General features: G+C 38.3%; 1 protein-coding gene across 6 annotated transcripts in view; it reads left to right on the top strand.

Annotated features, from left to right (window-relative positions):
- The window catches only part of ift80 (intraflagellar transport 80 homolog (Chlamydomonas)), a 328,780-nt gene that overhangs the window by 255,203 nt on the left and 51,229 nt on the right, over positions 1–22,348 (top strand). For all 6 annotated transcript variants that reach the window (XM_073040988.1, XM_073040987.1, XM_073040985.1 and 3 more), the window contains 5 exons: positions 3,978–4,157; positions 9,514–9,632; positions 12,129–12,203; positions 13,063–13,226; positions 16,595–16,659. In XM_073040988.1, the coding sequence (XP_072897089.1) occupies positions 3,978–4,157; positions 9,514–9,632; positions 12,129–12,203; positions 13,063–13,226; positions 16,595–16,659 (603 nt within the window). The remainder of the gene's footprint in view (positions 1–3,977; positions 4,158–9,513; positions 9,633–12,128; positions 12,204–13,062; positions 13,227–16,594; positions 16,660–22,348) is intronic.

Here is a 22,348-nt window from a genome sequence, read left to right as displayed (position 1 = left end):
TGCCTTGTTCAGCAAGCTTCCATCAGATTATATGAATAATTTGGTCGCGTGTTCATCAGTTAGCATCTGAGTGCAAATTTAGGCTATCTTTATGTTGCATAATGCAATTAATGTTATATGGCAGAGAAACTGTTAAATTCTAATTTTAGAATACAGGTTTCCCCCACTATTCGAAGGTAGAGCATTCCTATGAAATGGTTTGTAAGCCGGAATGTCGTAAAGTGAAGAAGCAATTACCATTTATTTATATGGGAAAAATTTGTGAGCGTTCGCAGACCCAAAAAATAACCTACCAAATCATGCCAAATAACACATAAAACCTAAAATAATAGTAACATATAGTAAAAGCAGGAATGATCTGATAAATACACAGCCTATAGAAAGTAGGAATACTTTTCTGTAATTATTGCAGCACTGTCCACCACAGCGAAAATCTCACGCAAGCGCTGCCACGAGTGCTGCTGAAAAAAAAAAGCACAAGCGCTCCTGGCAGAAACACTCTTTCCAGTAACTTTTAAGCTATGAAGCTAGCATCTTCAACATCATCTTCGTCAACTTCCACAAACCCTTAGCCAAACTCACTATATCCTTACTTTGTTCACCACGATCAAAACGCTTTATTATGTCTAGTTTTACACTAAGTGTAACACCCTTACGTGCTCTTTTAGGCTTTTCCGATACCTTAGAACTCATCTTGCTAACGGATGCACAAAATAAATCGACATAAAGCACAGATGCTCACAGGCATGTTTAAGTAATGCCGGCACGCTGCCTTTTTTCATAACAGCGAGGTGTCGTAAAACAAACGTTTGAAAAACGGGGGACACCTGTACTTGGTAACTGATAGCCACCCATCCAAAAGTGCTGAGTTTCTTGGTCAAAAGTCAGAATCAGGATCAAGTTTATTATTACCGGCATGTCGTGAAATTTGTTAACTTAGCAGCAGCAGTTCAATGCATACATAATATAGAAGAAAAAAATAATTTACCGTATCTGTATATTGAATAGATTAAAAGTCATGCAAAAAAATATATAAATTTAAAAAGTGAGGTAGTGTTCAATGTCCATTTAGGAATCGGATGGCAGAGGGGAAGAAGCTGTTCCTGAATCTCTGAGTGTGTGACTTCAGGCTTCTGTTCCTCCTACCTGATGATAACAGTGAGAAAAGGGCATGCCCTGGGTTCTGGAGGTCCTTGATAATGGACACTGCCTTTCTGAGACACAGCTCCTTGAAGATGACCTGGGTACTTTGTAGGCTAGTACCCAAGTTGGAGCCAACTAAATTTACAACCCTCTGTAACTTCTTTCGGTCCTGTGCAGTAGCCCCCCACCCCCATACCAGACAGTGATGCAGCCTGTCAGAATGCTCTCCACGGTACATCTATAGAAGTTTTTGAGTATTTTTTGACATACCAAATCTCTTTAAACTCCTAATGAAGTAAAGTCATTGTCTTGCCTTCTTTATGACTGCATCGATATACAGGGGTGTCAAACTCATTTTAGGTCACGGGCCGGATTGAGCAAAATGCAGCTTCATGCGGGCCAGATCAATCGGACGTGTGCGAACGCAGCTTTCGTTGCCTCCGTTTTTTCAGCCTGCTCTCATGTGTCTCAGTCTCTGCTATAACTACAAAGTGTTTCACTTTACAAATTCCGTTTCTTATGAAGAAGACTGCCGAGCAAGACTGCCGAATAAACACTAAAAACCCTGAAAACCTGGTACCTGAATAAACTCAGCATTAGCCATATCATACGCCATAGGCGCTTCGATTACTGGGGCCAGCTTTAATAGTAATTAGATATTATCTCGCGGGCCAAAGATAATTCCACCGTGGAATTACCGTGGATTTGGCCCGTGGGCCTTGAGTTTGACATATATGTATTAGAACCATGTTGGGTCCTCAGAGATCTTGACACCCAGGAACTTGAAGCTGCTCACTCACTCTCTTCACTTCTGATCCCTCTATGGGGATTGGTACATGTTCCTTTGTCTTACCCTTCCTGAAGTCCACAATCAGCTCTTTCATCTTACTGACGGTGAGAGCTAGGTTGTTGCTGCAACACCTCTCCTCTAGTTAGCATATCTCGCTCCAGTACGGCCTCTCGTCACCATCTGAGATTCTACCAACAATGGTTGGGTTGTCAGCAAATTTATAGATGGTATTTGAGCTATGCCTAGCCACACAGTCATGGGAATAGAAAAAGTAGAGCAGTGGGCTAAGCACACACCCCTGAGGTGCGCCACTGTTGATCGTCAGTGAGGAGGAGATGTTATCAACAATCTGCTCCGATTGTGGTCTTCTGCTTAGGAAGGCAAGGAACCAATTGCAGAGGGGGGTACAGAGGCCCAGGTTCTGTAACTTCATCAGATACTTGTCAGCAGTATTTGTGGGTAAGACCATGTGGAAGTATAAGTCTAATATAAACAACAGAAAGTGATTCCTCAGATTTATTTTCAAACTGAAGTAAAAGAACTCCATTTGTTTAACATCTTTTTTCCATCCTGCCTGATCCAGAGTAGTCCAGTTTATCCATTAAAGAATTGCACAGTAACACTGCACATTACAATGTTCTCTTGTGTAATGGTTCAAGGGAACAGTTGACTGGAAGTTAAGTTTTTTTTGACTTAATTGCCTGGTGATTTAATTACATGTAAGGATCTAAGTTATTGGAGCAATAATGGAACAGAGGACAGATTACCATAATACATTGCAATTTTTTTTGTTTCTATAACAGTAATTGTTATCCTGACGAAGGGTCTTGGCCCGAAACGCCGACATCGCTTCTCCCTATAGATGCTGCCTAGCCTGCTGTGTTCTACCAGCATTTTGTGTGTGTAATTGTTATCACTTTACAGCATTACCTTGTGTAAAAGCAACTAGTGCTTTACATTGTGTATTTTGCTGGATTGTATCAATGCTAATTACTCCATTTTCCCCAAACATTCTTACAGTTAAGTAAGAATGTATATATATGGGAACTTATCAAATAAGGTTAACTGCTAACAATTGTATTGATGATATACAAACTAGTACACTAACAGTTCACAAACATTTTTAAAGGTAAGAATAGATTACTGTCTCTAAGAGCACATTTAGGAAGGAAATGTCAATTTTATGTTCTACTTAACAGAGCAGATCGCAGCAGAAATATTTGTAAGGAATTACTTTATAGCCTTAACTATAGTTACATTTTATATTAATTGGTACATAATTGTGAACTTATTTAGTCATTCATAAATCTCTGAATTGAAATGTTAGTTCTACTTGTTCTGGATGATGAATCAGCACATTAGAAAAAAAAGAATCACCCTTCATCCAACAGCTAGTTTGCAAAGATGGTATATTGAGGATGGAAATTTTTAGGAAGGGTTGATGATAGCTGTATTGAAATAAAGGAATGAACAGATGAGCTAGTAAGGTAATTTAGTTTAAAAACTGAAAGAAGGGAGAAGGCAGCAGTTTTCATGAATTGGACTCTAGTGCACTTAGCAGAACATAGAAGTGAAACTATAGAATCAGAACATCCTGCACATGCATACTGCAACAATAGTGCACTGAATTTGATTATCATTGGAACATCTATTCTCAGTGATGTGATTCTTCAATATTGTTGGGACTCCAACCATGCAGGTGAGTTTTCCATAACATTCTTGACCAGCTTTGCAAATATTGGATGATCTTTTAAGTGCAAAGAATGAGTTGTGTATTGTTCAGTATTCAGACCCTCTGCCCTAGATTTGTTCAACTAACCTGATGGACAATGCTGACCTCCAGAAAGTTAATACTGGGAGGCTTTGGCATTGCTGTTAAAGATAATGGGGAAATGTCTGAGTTGACTCATGCAAAATAGTCATAACCTTACACAGATGTAAAATAAGTAATACATGTGTTTTCAAATACGTTGTCCTCATTTTGTAATGGAAGCTTGAATATTCTAAATATAATATGATTAAATGCTAATTTTCTATTTTACAGTGGTCTTATGCACTTGAAAAGCCAAACACAGGAAGTGTGTTCAACATTACTTGGTCTGTTGACGGTATTCAAATCGCTGGTGCTTGTGGAAATGGTCATGTGCTTTTTGCCCATATCATAGAGCAGCGCTGGGAGTGGAAGAATTTTGAAATCACGTTGACAAAGCGAAGATCAATGCAGGTATATTTCTAAAATAACAAATTCTCACAGAATGCAAATGATAGAGAATGGCATAGAAATGATTGTGTAGCTCATCATTTTTAGTTGTGACATAAACAGTTTGCAACATAGATTTTATTGGGAATTGTGAATAACTAATACACTCAATGCACATATTGAGAGCTTTATTTCAGCATTGCTGTGTAGGTGGCACATACACGTAATGAGCATGCATGGTTGACTGCAGTTCCTGTACAACATTTAGAGGCTCCAGTGCAAAACTGAATCTTTGATATGTAATGAACCTAAAATTGTAATCACAAAGGCTGAAACCTTGCAGTTCAAGTGATTATTAATATGGATAAATTATGGTCAGTGCCATATGCAATACTTTCATCCTCAGTCTGCTAATCCCAATGTATTTTAATCACAAAAAACAGATGAGAGTTATCCTTGCCTTCCTTGGCTTCTCATCTAGTCTGGGTTTCTGGTTGTGCTGTAAGAGCAGCATACAATATGAAGCCAAAGGACCTTTAAAAGCCTCCAGTCGAGTTTGAAGGAGATTATGATCAGAGTCCTTAGAATATAATTCTGGTGCTCAGGCTGATCAGAGAACATCCTCCAGATCTTTTCACAGGGAAAACTTGTGTTTTTTTGTTGTTGAATACTTTTTATTCTATAAACCTTGCCTACTGCACAGGAACTGCAGCAGAAGCAGAACGAAAGGAAGAATAACAATAGGTGGCAGGGAAGTATGCAGAGCACAAGTCACTCTTGAAGAATGTTCTAAAAACTGACTCTTTTCACAGGCAGTGAGTGAGACAGTACCTGACCCAATAACAAGAGACCTTGTCACTTAGAATTTTACAATACTTTGATATCCAACTTCGGCAAGTACAATCAATATTACTGGAAATCACAAGAATTTTCCATTACTCAACAAAATTATCATTTCCATTGTTACTTGCCATTGTACAAACATCATGGAAATCATTTTACAGTAAAAAAAAACTTCAGGTTTTCCTACACTACATTAAAAGCAGCCAATGTGATGGGATGAGTTCTTTGTCTGACAAAGACTATATTTGATTACAGGGAGGAAGTTTTGTAAAAGGATAAGAGCACAAGACATAGGAGCAGAATTAGGCCATTCAGCCTATCAAGTCTGCTCCACCATTCCATCATGGCTGATCCTAGATCACACTCAACCCTGCCGCCTTGCCATATCCTTTGATGCCCTGACCGATCAGGAAATGATCAACTTCCACCTTAAATATACCCACGGACCTAGCCTCCACCGCAGCCTGTAGTAGAGCATTCCCCAGATTTACTACTCTCTGGCTAAAAAAAAAATCTTCCTTGCCTCTGTTCTAAAGGGTCACCCCTCAATTTTGAGGCTGTGCCCTCTACTTCTTGATACCCCACCAGAGGAAGCATCCTCTCCATATCCACCTTACCCAGTCCTTTCAACATTTGGTAGGTTTCAATGAGATCCCCCCCTGCATTCTTCTAAAATCCAGTGAGTACAGGCCCAAAGCTGCCAAATCCTCATATGTTCACCCTTTCATTAGATGTTGTCTAATGCTAATCACTTGTCTATACAAATACAACTCTAACTACAAGGATTTAAACTATTTCTTCATTTCTATAAATGTAGCTCTCAAAACACTTACCTCATTCTGGACAATAACTGCTAACAGAACTTTTAATTTCCTGAACCGTCCTGATGCTAAGGCTGCACTGAGTGCATTTGTTAGAAGAGCAGGAATATACAGAAGCATCCTCTTCAGCATAAAATGAAGCCTCAGTCTGTCTCACATTTAATGAGAGTGACAGTAATTAGTGCTCTTTATGATCAGCTGCAAACTGGACTCCAGGTCATGTTGTGAAGACTTCCATTGATTCTCTATATTGCCACTGACCCCGTATCAGCAAATGTACTAGTTATGTCAGCACAAGTAAAGCAGCAGATCTGGATGAAGCTATTCATCAATAGAAGTAGAAAATACTACACCACTAAATGATTATGTTCTATCCATGATGATCAAGACCCATCAGTGCCAGCAAATCAGAATTGTCGTGCTGATTTCCCTTTCTAGTTATTGTATTAGTGTTCCATGGAGAGCAAATCATGAAAGACCAAACCAAGCAATTCATCAATAATAAGCATTCAACATTTACATCAATATTGTTACTATTCAGCCATTCATTTGTCACTCTTGTGCATTCCTTTTGTGCCGTGTTCTAAGTGCCTTAATCTGACCCATGATTTCTAAACAGTATTTCTACTGTTGCTGATCAGAGTTGATGAAAGATTTCTCCCTTGCAGACAGACAAAACAACAGATGGTGTAAAGTGACAGTGACCAGCTTTGTCCCTAAATGGGTTAGACCACAAGACATAGGAGCAGAATTAGGCTATTTGGCCCATGATTAATGCCTTCATTCAATCCCATTCTCCTGCCTTTACTCTGTAACAATTGACGCCCTTATTAATCAAGAACCTATTGACCTCCACTTTAAATATACCCAATGACCTGGCCTCCACAACTGTCTGTGGCAATGTATTTCACAGATTCACCATCCTCTGGTTAAAGAAATTCCTCCTTAACTCTGTTCTAAAGGGACGTCCTTGTATTCTGAGCCTGTGCTCTCTGGTCCTAGACTACCCCGCAAAAGGAAACGTCCTCTCTACGTCTACTCTATCTAGGCCTTTCAGTATTCAATAAGTTTCAATTTGATCCCTCTTCATTCTTCTAAACTCCAGTGAGTACATGCCCAGAGCTATCAAATGCTCCTCATTTGTTAACCCTTTCATTCTCAGGATAATTCTTGTGAACATCCTCTGGACTCTCTCCAATGCCAGCACATCCTTAGGTAAGGGGCCTTGCAATACTTCAAGTGCAATCTGACCAACACCTTAGCATTACATCCTTCCTTTTATATTCTAGTCCTCTTGAAATGAATACCTACTTTGCATTTGCCTTCCTTACCACTGACTCATCTTGCAAGTTTACCTTGGGAAATCCTGCATGAGGACTCTGAAGTCCCTTTGCATTTTTGATTTCTGAATTTTCTCCCTGTTTAGAAAATAGTCAATGCCTTTATTCCTTCTACCAAAATGCATGATTGTACATTTCTCCACATTGTATTCCATTTGGTTAACTTCAAATTTTACTACTTCACCGTAAGTAGCAACGTTTTGAACAAACTGGCTAGTGGGAACTCATGGATTCTGCCAGGGTGGCAGCTGTGGGAAGAAGAGTGCTGATATCCATTAGGAAGGAGAGCAAGTTCTTATTTCTTGAACCCACTGAAGCTAATGCAGACTAAGGCATCTGTTTTTGTTAAATGAAATTACATTTTGCTAGAGAATTGATTACAGAGCTATGATTATAATCTCAAAACTCTTGCAAACAGATAATCCACTCTTTGATCTGCACTTGGGTAGCAGCAAGTAGAATGGTCAGCAATGATCTGAACTTTTATTCTGATACTGACACTTAAATAGCCTCTGCCTGTGTTGCAATGACAGCTGACGGTTTGGCTATCAGTTGCTGCCCTTTGTTTTAGTCTGTGGCTTCAGCTGCAGTAGTGCTCTTTGTATCCTTGCCAGAGAAGTTGGTCTCCAAAGAGCTTTGAAACTTGGAACCTGAAACTTTGAACCTTGGTATCTCCTGTAGACTTGCATGGGATCTAGGCATTCAATCAAGGACTTGATATACAATGACATTGGCAGTTATGTGTCTCAAAGTCCTCATCTGAGTCTTCCAGGCTGAACTATTGGTGATCTCAATCTCTATGGCAGTAACACAGAAGTGGCCCTTTACTCCAGGTTTTCCTTCTTTGTCTACGCACATCCCAACCCTAAATAATACCCGTCATTTCACAAGAAGCCAGATTCTGAACTAGTGAATGGACAATGGAAACTTTGATAGCAAGCCACATTTCTTCCCTTTTGCAGAGATCAGCAGCTCATCTTTTGGAGATTATATAGGTGCCATATTCTGTGAATCTGAAATGTCAAAGGCTCAAAGTCGAGGCTGTGATGAGGGGAGGAGGCAGAGAAAAAGGTTAATAACATATGTGTTCACAGGCAGAACAGATAGTGTTTGATGACGAGAGTGAGATTTGACAGGGCTGAACATAAATAGGCATGCACTGTCTGCAGTGATTTCCATCGCTCACATGGAAAGGGTCATTGCATTGTCACAAACATCTGTAATTCTAAACAAAGGTAGTGATCCCCTTGCTCTTTAATACCACAGCCACCTGTGTGTTCTAAGGTGGCTAACGTGCTTAGTAATGGATCCCCAGACTCTGCCATAGGTAGTACAGGAGGTACATGAAGGCACAGTTGTTAGGTATTATGTGAGATGATGTGCTCTTCCTGCTGTTACGCTGAGGTCTTGTGTGCATTTGACAATGGGATTCAATGTTCTCGATGCTATTTTGAATGTTCCTTTTTTTAAAACCGAATAGCTGTGGATTGTGGGTCAGGGGTTTCTGCAAATCATTGGGGATTCCTCTATCCACCATGCTTTTCCCTTGCCATGACATAGCTTAGAGTAGAATATTTGTTTTAGGAGTCCAATGTAAGGCTTGCAAATGATGTTGGCAATTCAGCTAAGCTAATTGTTCATAATTCAGGCCCCTATGCAGACGATGTTGGCCTGGGGAAGGATGTAGATGTTGTTTTGTATATTCCACCAATGCATATGGTGGATTTTCCAGAGGCTGCATTGTTGATATGGTGCCAGTGCTTTGAGGTGCCTGCTGTAGGAGTCCATATGGCAGATTTGTGCAACTGGATGAAAATGCATATGGGGGTTAGTAAGTTTCAAGATGATACAAGGATTGGTGGTGGTGTGCATAGCGTAGAAGACTGACAAAGAATATAATGGGATATAGATTAGTTGCAGATATGGGCAGACAAATGGCAGATGGAGCTTAACCTGGCCAAATGTGAAGTGTTGCACCTTGGTAGGTCAAATGCAAAGTGACAGCGCACTGTTAAAGGCAAGATCCTTAAGTGCTGAAGAGCAAAGGGTCCAAGTTCAAAGCTCCCTGAAAATAGCTACACAAGTTGAGAGTCGTTAAAAAGACATATGGTATTCTTGCCTTCATTATTCAAGGCAGTGAGGTCGAAAGTCAGGAAGTTATGTTGTAAATTTATGTAAATTTACCAAAGGATGATGAGGCTTTGGAGAGGGTGCAGAAAAGGTTTATCAGCTCCATTTTAAGCTCCATCTATAAATCAGGATTTTGTCTTTGCATGTGGGTTGCAAAACATGCTCACACTTGTGCTGATTGTTGCCAGCAGTTTCATGGGAAACTAATATGTTATGTAAATCAAATTTCTGATTGTGTTCGAACAGGTGCGGAATGTGTTGAATGATGCAGTAGATGTTTTAGAATTCCGCGACAGGGTGATAAAGGCCTCATTGTCACAAGGGCACTTGGTAGTTGTAACCACACTGCAATGTTATGTATATAGGTAAGTTCATTTTTCTTTGAAAAATTTCCATGGGCAAGTCTACCTGTGAAAGTACTTCTCAATTACATATCCCTTAAAGTAAATGCCTATAAATAATGCCTATAAAAAGTATTCACCGCACCCCCCCCCCACTTTGGTGTATTCTTTATTGTTTTACAACATTAAATCACAGTGAATTTAATTTGACTTTTTTATACTGATCAACAGAAAAAGAATGTTTTGTGTGAAAACAGATCTCTACAAAGTGATCTAAATTAATTGCAAATATAAAACGCAAAAAATTGATTGCCCAAGTATTCACCGTGTTTAATATGACATACCCAATCAAGCTAATTGGGTTAGAAGTCACATAATTAGTTAAATGGAGATCACTGTGTGCAGTCAAGGTGTTTCAATTGATTACTGTATAGTTAAAATACACCTGTATCTGGAAGGTCCAACTGCAGGTGAGTCAGTGTCCTGGCAAAAACTACACCATGAGGACAAAAGGACACTCCAAGCAACTCTGCAAAAAAAGTTTATTGAAAAGCACAAGTCACAAGATGGATACAAGAAAATCTCCAATATCCCTTGAAGTACAGTTCAGTCAATCATTAAGAAATTGAAAAAATATAGCACAGCTATAAATCTGCCTAAAGCATGCTGTCCTCAAAAACCGAATGACTGTGCAAGAAGGGAACTAGTGAGGGAGGCCAATAAAAGACCTATGATGACTTTGGAGGGGTTGCAAGCTTCAGTGGCTGAGATGGGAGAGACTGTGCATATAACAACTGTTGCCAGGGTGCTTCACTAGTCACAGCTTTTTGGGAGAGTGGCAAAGAGAAAGGCACTGTTGGAAAAAAAACCTCACATGAAATCTTGGCTAGTGTCGTGGTTTTTCGTGCCTCACAAATGACCAGGAGACGCAGAAGATTCTTCAAGAAGGATTAAACTTTAATTTGCAAATCAAAGCTGAGACAGTCATTGAGCTAGTCGCTGATTGCCCACCAATCCCCGGACACAGCATTTTTTATAGCAATCTCCTGGTCCAGTTGTATTAGCATATGTAATCGATCTATAGTTGCGTATTACACGTACCTCACGTACATCATTGTCCCTATTGTTTCTATCAATTGACTTAATTATGTTCTAATCTATATCTCTTAGCTACTTCTCATTAACACATCATTGTCTTCTACATTTTTAGGATATATGCATAGCAAATAGCAAGCTCTTTCTGTAGCTACCTCTCATTAACACACCATTGTCATCTTAAGACTGCAGTCTCCTACCAAATTGGGTACATGCATAGCAAATAGCAAACTCAGGACTGAGCAATGTTCTAATCTACATTTCTTTAGCTCTTTAGCTACCTCTACATTCCTAAGATTTCATTCTACTAAATTGAGTACATGCATAGCAAATAGCAAGCTCAGAACTGACTTCATAGTTTTGGTAAATTTATACTTTTATACTCCAATACCAGAAGGCATGTGGGAGACTGAAGTCAGCTGGGAGAAGGTTGTATGGTCTGATGAAATTAAAATTGAGCTTTATGGCATAAGCCAAACACTGCACATCTTTACAAACACTCTGTCCCTACTGTGAAGCATGGTGGTGGTTAAATCATGCTGTGAGGATACTACACTGCAGCAGGCCCTAGAAGGCTTGTAAAGCTAAAGGGTAAAATGAATGCAGCAAAATACAGGGAAATCCTGGAGGGAAACCTGATGCAGTCTGCGACTTGGATTTGACTTCTAGCAAGACAATGACCCCAAGCACAAAGCCAAAGCTAAATGCAAACAAGAGAAAATCTGCAGATGTTGTGTGTTTTGCTTAAAGCCAAAGCTATACAGGAATGGCTTAAAAAAACCAAAGTTAATGTCCTGGAGTGGCCAAGTTATTGTCCAGACCTCAATCCAATTGAGAATTTGTGGCTGGACTTGGAAAGGACTGTTTACTCTCAATCCCCACACAATCTAACAGAGCTTGAGCAGCTTTGTAAAGAAGAATGGGGAAAATTTGCAGTGTCCAGATGTGCAAAGCTGATAGAGACCTATCCGCACAGAGTCAACACTGTAATTGCTGCCAAGGTGCATCTACTAAATATTGACTTAAAACGGGTGAGGTAATTATGTAATCAATTACTTTGTGTTCAATAATTATAATGATTTTAGACCAATTGTAGAAATTTGTTTTCACTTTGACACGAAAGTGTCTTTTCTGTTGATCAATGTCAAAAAAGCCTACCGGTAAATCCACTGTGATTCAGTGTTATAAAACAATAAAACATGGCCCAAAGCTGATGTATCAAAAGATTTTTTTTATTGAATTTGCTGTGCTTTTGATTATGTTCCTCTTGGCTTAATATCTCTTATTTTCCCAAAACTGCTAAAGTAAGCATAATGTTAATTGTGTTTAATGTACAATGTACTTTAAAGTGTCGCAAACTCTGATTTCTTTCTTAATTATATAACTTATAAAGTATACATAGTGTATTTATTTATTTTATTTCAGCACAAAGAATTGGAATACCCCACTTGTATTTGACTTGAAAGAAGGTACTGTTAGTTTAATTTTACAGGCACAGAGGTGAGTAATTGCTTTTAATCTATAAGTACTTGTGGATAGAGCTTTCATGTACATAAAGGAATTTACTGTAACTCAAATTACTTTAAATTGTGTAAAACTGTATTTTAAATTTAAAAGTCAATTTTGTAAAACAGTTGAAAATAGGCTATGATTTGTAATTAAGGTGTAATAAGTATTATAGAAATAATTTTAATGATTTTCTAATATTTACTTAAGGCTACTGTCATTCTCATTTATCTCTTTAAAAGCATAATTTAATAATTCATTTTCTTCAAAACAAATTGTATTCTTTTAAATATTCAAAAATTGGCTGCGTTTGAGATTGCAAGTTTTTTGGAAATTATTTTAATTAAGTTTTTCATTTCACATTACAAGATTGTGTCATGCACAATTCTAGTTATCTTAATATGCAGTTTAAAAAAGCAGTTATTTGGTGTTGCAATCTCCACAGAATCCATAAGTGAATTACTATGTGTTCTGTTGAAACATGCTGAACTACATGGACCAAGCAATTCTGAGAACCGTGTTCAAACACACCTTAGCAAAGATTGGGAAAGCTATCACTGAATCATTGTACTCATTAGAAAATGTAGCATGGCAGAGAACCTAAACAGAAAGGAGGATAAACAAAGGGAGCAATTAATAATGCATTTCAACTGGAGTTCATCATACAATAATTTAATTGTGTTTTTGACTTGGAGTAATTTGCAGTAAAATGATCATTCAAATGTTACAGTTCAAAATACCCATAACTCTTAACAATTTTTAATATTTCTAATTCTATTAGGTTTTCTATTTTGATATATTTTTAATTTTCAGATACTTATGTAGCATCTGTAATACTTGTTTATTTCCTCAGGCACTTTCTGCTTCTTGATGGAGCAGGAATTTATCTGTATTCTTATGAAGGCCGCCTTATTTCTTCTCCTAAGTTTCCAGGGATGAGAACTGACATACTGAGCTCTCAGACTGTTTCCCTCAGCAATGACACAATTGCAGTGAGAGATAAGACTGATGAAAAAGGTATGTAAAATATGCAGTTGTAAGAAGTAAGAGTGGCAGCCACAATAAATTGTTATTATATAGTACTGTTAACATGGCTAAATGTCTCCATACACCTCACAAAAGAGCTATTGACTACTGGTTATTGGAATGTAAAGCAAATGTAGTTGGTTTGAAAATCAAATTATAATCCCAACTTGAGGCTCCATCCAGGGGAAAGATCCACTAGGATTTAGAGTATCAGCTTCGTAAGGATTTTCTATTTTTACTCATGCTACTTTTCAATAAAGAAACCAGAACACAAAAGTCACCTATTTTTCTATGTCGAACTCCAGATTGTGCAATGAATCCTATTTACTGGATCCACATGCCTTAAGACTGGATAAGGTTGTGGAATTGGAAGAAAGGTGTACAGAACATGAGAATTTTAAAATATTTTGTTGGAATGGGTGCCAGCATTGGTCAGAAACACAGGTGTACTAGGTGAATAAACCTCAATCAGGGATTAAGTAACTGACTAGCATTTTGAATGCATGTAATGTGGGTAGGGTATGTGAAGTTAGCCTGAAAAGTATCAACAACAAAGTCCAGAAGTAACAAAGACATGAATGCTTTTAACAGATTAGCTGAAGTAGGAAAGACTTGACAATACAGGTGGCCCCCGTTTTCCGAACGTTCGCTTTATGACACCTCATTGTTACGAAAGACCTACATTAGTTACCTGTTTTCACTAACAGAAGGTGTTTTCACTGTTACGAAAAAATGTAGCCAAGCTCCTCCCCCGGAACTGCATTCTAGCTAGCATTGCTTAAACACGTGCCTGTGAGCATCTGTGCTTTATGTCGATTTATTTTGTGCGTCCGTTAGCAAGATGAGTTCTAAGGTATCAGAAAAGCCTAAAAGAGCTCGTAAGGGTGTTACACTTAGCGTAAAACTAGACTTAATTAAGCGTTTCGATCATGGTGAATGAAGTAAGGACGTTGTCTGTGTGTCCACCATTCACACTATTTATATGCAGAGAGAAAGAATCTTGAAAGCTGCCGATGTTACTGTTGGTTCTGCTTGTAGCAAAGTGGTCTCTCTTAGTCGGCATCCAATCTTCCTATGCAGCAATAAATTATTTAATTTCCATTAAAAAGATGCAATACTTTAGTATCAACCAGTTATGTAAAGAAAACCTCTTGATCTCATTCTTAATTGTTGATTCTATCATTTGCTTTACAGTCAGAGGAAGTAGATTTTTTAAATTCAATTTGGGTGAAGCTGCAGACCAAAAAGGTTATATTTTTGTAGTATTCCAATCGTCAGTTATTTAAATTTCCTGTCTGTTAGATTATATTTTCATTTTCCAATAAGCATTTTTCAAATATTTTGAACTGTATTATCTTCTATTTAATTCTACTTGAGGAAAACAATTTGGTTTATTAAAGTAAGCTTCACTCATGAGCTAGTTGGGTAGCATCAAGTTCTGCAGTCATACGTTTTATTCTTAGAAACAAAAAAAAAGATGGAAAGTGATAAGGTATATTTCCTTAAGCTTTTTTTTTAATTAAAAGATCATGAGACTAGTCCCTGATGTCAAAGATCTAGGCCATGAGGTATAACTAGAGGCACCTTTCAACCTCAAAAAGATGTAATTGGGAAGTGATTGGATTGTGGGGGTTAGTCAAATCTGTATTGTAGAAGCAGAACAAATGGGAACTATGCATTATATACTGCTAATCTATTTATAGATATCTGAATTAAGACAGCCAAAAACTTTCCTCCATCTGTCTTGTATCTTTCAATTTTGCGTGTATTCATTCAGGATTTTACCTGAACCAAGTGTGTTCATAACATATACTTGTTAGTGCTTATGGTGAAATCTGTTTTGGATTTGGGAAAATAGATGAAGATTGATTTGAACTTCCAATAGGGAACATATGGGCTATCGACCTATTTCTGCTTCTCATGAACACAGCTAAAATAAGTATAGTTCACAGTCCATTGTTCAGTGATCCTTCGAACACATGGTTGTAGGTTTGCTCATTGATTACATTAGAATTGCCTTCAGTTTGATTTGATTAAGTTGGTGTCTGAGTCATTCTTATAAAAGTACTTTGCAAAATAGATCAGGACTGGATACAAAATGCAGCACCAGTACCCTACACATGACCACAGGCCGTAAAAAGTAGCCTCTGATCTTAAAAACATATTAAATTTAATAGTATCCATTTTATCAGCACCATTAAATTAACTTATTTATGTCCACATAATACTTGCAGAGAGATTTAGGCCAGTTAAAAGAGTGGGTTGAAAGATTGGCAGATGGCGTTTAATGCTGATAAGTGTGAGGTGCTATATTTTGGTAGGAATAATCCAAATAGGACATACATGGTAAATGGTAGGGCATTGAAGAATGCAGTAGAACAGAGTGATCTAGGAATAATGGTGCATAGTTCCCTCAAGGTGGAATCTCATGTGGTTAGGGTGGTGAAGAAAGCTTTTGGTATGCTGGCCTTTATAAATCAGAGCATTGAGTATAGGAGTTGGGATGTAATGTTAAAATTGTACAAGGCATTGGTAAGGCCAAATTTAGAGTATTGTGTACAGTTCTGGTCACCGAATTATAGGAAAGATGTCAACAAAATAGAGAGAGTACAGAGAAGGTTTACTAGAATGTTACCTGGGTTTCAGCACCTAAGTTACAGAGAAAGGTTGAACAATTTAGGTCTTTATTCTTTGGAGTGTAGAAGGTTGAGAGGGGACTTGATAGAGGTATTTAAAATTATGAGGGGGATAGATAGAGTTGACTTGGATAGGCTTTTTCCATTGAGAGTAGGGGACATTCAAACAAGGGGACATGAGTTGAGAATTAGGGGGCAAAAGTTTAGGGGTAACACGAGGGGGATTTCTTTACTAAGAGAGTATGTGGAACGAGCTTCTAGTAGAAGTGGTAGAGGCAGGTTCGATATTGTCATTTAAAGTAAAATTGGATAGCTATATGGACAGGAAAGGAATGGAGGGTTATGGGCTGAGTGCAGGTCGGTGGGAGTAAGTGTTCGGCATGGACTAGAAGGGCCGAGATGGCCTGTTTCCGTGCTGTAATTGTTATATGGTTATAATCTTCCATTGAAAGTAAATGAATTAAACAGGGTGAAAAGCAAGTATGTAGCATATTTGGCATCCTTTTAAATATTTGTAGGATTTTTACTGTTGGAATATTTTCATACTTGCACCTTATTTGGCTCTGGGACTTTATAGGTCCATTGAACTTTTTTTTCCTTTTTCTCAGCTAAACAATAAGTTTGCATTTTGAATTCTGAGAATTATTCATGAATGGAATAAATTGGCTATTATGTATCTTCTAATTGCCTTGCATCTTTTGTCTTTTTGTGTTCTCGTTGTAGTGATTTATCTTATTGATGCACTTTCTGGAAAGCCTCTTGGTGATGGAAAACCTCTAGTTCATAAGGTATTTTGTTGTGATTTTAAAAAAATTATACGTTAGGACTTTACTCTCTACGCATAACCTTTTTCACTTAAAACTGATTTTGTACAGGGTGCACTGGATTTTAACAAAATCAATCATCAGGTAATAGATTAGTGAAGAACAAAAAAAAACTTTATTCTGGTTTTGTAGCTATAGTAATGCTGAAACTGTTAGCTTTTAATGTTGTTTTACTGGGAAACTAACAGTAGTCTTTGGTGTCCACTAATGCATAGTTACATGCAAAAATCAGCAAGTTGTTGTACTTGATATCCTTATTCACAGACAGTACCTGCAAATGGAAATCTTTCTGACTAATTCATATATCCTAAAAGATGCTGATTTTATTGAATGAACTACACTTGTATTTTTGATAGTATTCTGAGCCACGATTACAGCTGAACAGTCTAGTTCTGAAAAACTAACTTTAGGTTTGAAGTCTAATTCCCTGCAAATTGTAATTTCAAATTAATATTTATTTCCAAATAATTAAAATTTACTGTATTTCAGTTTTCCTTAATCCCAGCAAAATTTTCCAGGTACTGTACAGCTCCATCAATGCATCTTCTGGGACAAAGCAGCCTAGTCTACCACTGATGTGCAAAGTGTATTGTTACTACTTTTCTTGGCTGTTTAAACAGTAATCGTTAAATGTGGATTTACTATCTCAAAGAAGGACAAGGGTAGCAGATAGATGAGAACATCACAAAGTGTAATTCCCATCTAAGTTACATATCATTTGGCTTGGAATTATATTGCTGTTTTTTTTATCCTCATTCTGGAACTTCCTCTCTAAGAGTATTCTGGAAGTACTTTGCCAGAAGATCACCAGCATTATAAGATGGTCGACTGCTTATCTCTACCTTCTCAATTGCAGTTTGGAATGGGTAATAAATACTGGCCTTCTAGGGACACCCACATCCTTTAAAAGAAAGTAAAGAAAATATTAAAAGCTGGAGCATTTTAACTTGCTGGGGTGCTGTCTATGAGTGTTTCAATGTGACACACAGACTGTTTGTCAACATCACAGATGAGGAGGCTAGTCAGGGTGAACATGGAAAAGAATGTTTCTGGTGGGAAAATCTAGAAATATGGTGACTGTTTTGACATTAGGAGTCACCCATTTTAGAGATATTAATTGAAACTTTCTCTGAAAAATAGTCTTTGGAATGCTGCTTATTAACAGCTGGTGGAAACAGACTTTGAATATTTTTAACGTAGAGATTGATGGAGATTTAATAAGAAAGGAGTGAAATATTGTCATGAATAAACTTATCTGGCTTCCAGCTGGGTACAGGTATTGAAATGTTGTTTATAATTGATACCTCTACCCTGCTGGAAGCATGAGAAGAGTTTATTTGTTATGTAAGCTGGGAAAGCACTAAATCCTTTTTTTTTAATGTTGTCATGATTAATCAGAATGCTGAACTAAGTTTACAATAAGATCAATAATTATCTTACTAAATGACTTAATAGTTAGGAGTTTGGAGGGTCCCAGAGACCTATTCTAATTTGTCTAATTAGTCTAATTTGTATGTTTGTAAAACCCCAGATATCCTTTGTTCTTGACACCAGAATCTAACTAACACTAGGCAAGGGGAAACCATTTTCATAAAGGGTACTTCCACTTTTTGAATAGCTTTCTTTAAGATCAATGGCAGTCACTATCAATCAACCATAAAATATACATCAGTGTTATAATGTATAGCAATGTTACATTGAAATATGTGTATATCACAAGGTATGCAAATCATTGAAGTAGATGTCTACTGTGAAAACTGCAATTTTACATTAAGTAATGTGCATTTTATTAAACTTATTTTGTTAATATGTAGAAATCGTATTGCAAAGCAAATCATATTAAGAATATCTGGGAAAAATAGCATTTTCTTGTCACTAATTGAATAGTGTTAATTGTTTTAATATTAAAAGACAAAGAACCTAAATGAATAATGAAATTCAAAATAGTTTTGTTTCTTACTTGCATCCTTTATTTAATCTCATCCTTCACTTTGCTTTCTGTAGTTTCAAGTTCAATTTACTTAAGTGGGGATTCTATAATCTAATCAATAAAGGAGATATATAAATACATTGTCTGTCTGTGCAGATCCTATATCTTCCAGAGAGTGCTTTGCGCAATATCACAAAGCGTTATGCAAAAAGCTCTTCCAAGGTTTGTAATGAATGATGGGGCTAACTTGATTGTTGCTGATGGTAAAATCTAGGCCAAGAAATTTCATCTATCCAAGTGTTCATAAGAACATGAGATATAGGAGCAGAATTAGGTCATTCAGCCCATTGAATCTACTCAGATATTCAGTCATGGCTGCTTTTTTTTCTCTCACCATTCTCCCTCCTTCTCCCCATAAACCCTTAATACTGTTGCCTATCAATCTTTGCCTTGCATTCACCCAGTAATTTGGCTTCCACTGCCCATGTGTGGCAATGAATTCCACAAATCTACTACTCTCTGGCTGAAGAAATACAAATGTTTGTACTTTCTCATCTCAGTTCTAAAGGGACATCCCTTTATTCTGAGGCTGTACCCTCCAGTGTGTCAATCTGCAATAATAGTATAGTCGTGGTTGTTTTGGAAAGCAAATATATTGGATTCTGGTTAATTGGGACACATCATAACCAATACATTTTGGCTCAATTAAGCAGCTGCCCCAAATAGCCATGGAAGTAGTTTAGAAAGATATTTAAAAAAAGCCAATTTAGCTTTTAACTGAGTAAAAAATTATATATTTAAATAAAATACCGAACAGATTAGAACACGATCAATACTATAGCAGTACTATAAAATGTGAATTAGTTCCTAATAGTTATCGATGGAGGAATTCATCCAGTGCACACTGCTGTGTTCCTTTGATTGACTGTAAATGAGCAAGTTCAGCACAGACACCTGGTGCAGATAATGGGCTGCCTTCATACAATGTTTTTGACATTTATGTCTTCCAAATCTTAACTTTCATTGTAAATTTCAAGATGATTGTTGATACCTTCCAATTCTTAGTTCCTAACTTGTAGAAGTAGTGAAATTGTTTCATTTTCACTCCTAGTCATTTCTGGCATCTCCAAGCCTGAATGTTTGAAATCGCAGTAAGTAAAACAGTTCCAAATTGCCTTACTGATTATTTCTCACCAACTATTAGTGACAAAAATCAAGACAAACATATGCAACTGACGCTATTCAAAAAAAACCTGTTCACTTTAAGCACAGTGTTCTATCTAATGGCCACACAAGTGCATGGGACTGATGCTAGTTATAAAATGTTCAGCTAGTTCCCTGTCCCAATTAAATGACATAATTTCCCTAATAAACGAAGGGAATCCTGACTATTTTCTTAATTAGTTTTTGTTCTTTGGGAGTTGTCCCAAATGATAGCTGACCTGATTGGTTGATGGCCCAATTAATTAGGAATCTACTGTATTTAATTTGTTGTTTTTCTAATTCTGCTCCCATAGTTTGTGTGAGAGATTAACCCCGCTAGTCATTTTAAACGTTTTGTTTGTATTTTCATTTCTACTCCTCTACTTAGTCTACACTCAGTGGCCACTTTATTAGCTACCTCCTGTTCTGAGTGTATGTTCGTGGCCTTCTCCTGCTGTAGTCCATCCATTTCAAGGTTTGACATGTTCTTCCGCACACTACTGCTGTGACACTTGGCTATTTGAGTTACTCTTGTCTTCCTGTCAGCTTGAACAAGTTTGGCCATTCTCCTTTGACTTCTCTCATTAATAAGACACACAAAATGCTGGAGGAACTCAGCTGGCCTGACAGCATTTATGGAAAAGAGTAAATAGTCAATGTTTCAGGCTGAAACCCTTCTTCAAGATGAAAAAGAGGGGAGAAGTCAAAGTAGGAAGGTAGGGGAAATGGGAGGAAGAAGTACAAGGCGGCAGGTGATAGGTGAAACTGGGAGGGGAGGGGTGAACTAAAGAGCTGGGAAGTTGATTGGTGAAAGAGATATAGGGCTGGAGAAGGTGGAATCTGATAGGAGGGTACAGAAGGCCATGGAGGAAAGGGAAGGGCAAGGACCAATAGAGGGAGGTGATGGGCAGGTAAGGAGATAAGATGAGAAAGGGAAATGGGAATGGTGAAGGTGGGGGGGGCAATTACTGGAAGTTTGGGAAATCGATGTTCATGCTACAGGTAGGAGGCTACCCAGATGTAATAAAAGATGTTGCTCCTCCGTATTTACTGCAGTAGAGAAGGCCGTGGACTGGCATGTCAGAATGGGAATTGGAACTGAAATGGATGGCTACAGGGATATCCTGCTTTTTACTGGCAGACAGAGTGTAGGTACTCAGTGAAGTGGTGTCCCAATTTACGTCAGGTCTCACCGAAATACAGGAGGCCACACCGGGAGCTCTGGATACAGTGGGTGACCCCCAACAGATTCTCAAGTGATGTGTCACCTCAACTGGAAGGAATGTTTGGGGCCCTGAATGGCAGTGAGGGGCAAGTGTGACACTTGTTCCGCTTGCAAGGGTGAGTACTAGGAGGAAGATTAGAAGGGAGGGACGAGTGGACAAGGATGTTGCATAGGGAGCAGAAAGTGGAAAGTGGGGGTGGGGGAGAAGATGTGCTTGGTGGTGGAATCCCATTGGAGATGGTGGAAATCACAGAGAATTGTGTGCTGGACACAGAGGTTGGTGGGGTGGTAGGTGAGGACAAGAAAAATTCTATCTCTGTAAGACAATGGGAAGCTGGGTGAGGGAGATGTGCACGAAATGGAAGAGATGCGGGTGAGGGCAGCATTGATGGTGGAGGAAGGGAAGACCTTTCTTTGAAGAAGGAGGGCATCTCATTAGTTCTGGAAATGAGAAGACTTGTCCTGAGAGCAGATGTGGCAGAGATGGAGGAACTAAGGAAAAAGGGATGGCATTTTTACAAGTGACAGAGTGGGAAGAGGCATAGTCCTGGTAGCTGTGAGAATCAGTGGGTTTATAAAAGATATCAATAGATAGACTATCTCAAGAGGTAGACAAAGAGATCAAGAAAGGGGAAGGAGCTTTCGGAAATGGACCAAGTACATTTGAGGGCAGGGTGAAAGTTGGAAGCAAGGTTGATGAAGTCAACAAGCTCCACATGGATGCAAGGAGCAGCACCAATGCAGTTGTCGATGTAGTGTAGGAGGAGGTGGAGGGGAACTGGTTGGGTCTGTTGTCCAGAAAGATGAAGAGAGCTTTAAAGCTCTCCTGATGGGACCTCTCATCTACTGCCATCTGGGTAGCCTCTAACCTGATGACATGAATGTCAGTTTTCCTCCCTCTGGTGCTCCTCCCTCTTCCCGTTCTGCCATGGTCCTCTATCCTTTCCCTAAGATTACCCCTGCTCCAGTCCTTTACTTCTTTCATCAATCAACTTCCAAGCTCTTTTCTTCACCCCTCCCCCAGTTTCACTTTCACTTGTAACCTTGTACTACTTACTCCCCTCCCCCACCTTCTTACTCTGACTCCTCCCCTTCCTTTCCAGTCCTGAAGAAGGGCCTTGACCTGAAGCATCAACTGTTCACTCTTTCCATAGATGCTGCCTGGCCTGCTGAGTTCCTCCAGCATATTGTGTGTGTTGCTTTGGATCTCCAGCATCTGCAGATTTTCTCTTGTTTGTCTCTCATTAATAAGGTGTTTTTGCCCACAGAACTGCCATTCACTAGATGTTTGTTTT

This window comes from Hemitrygon akajei, chromosome 3 (assembly GCF_048418815.1).
Source record: "Hemitrygon akajei chromosome 3, sHemAka1.3, whole genome shotgun sequence".
Classification (NCBI taxonomy): Eukaryota; Metazoa; Chordata; class Chondrichthyes; order Myliobatiformes; family Dasyatidae; genus Hemitrygon; species Hemitrygon akajei.
Note: the sequence above shows the minus strand (reverse complement) of the source record. Positions and strands in the feature narration are given on the sequence as shown.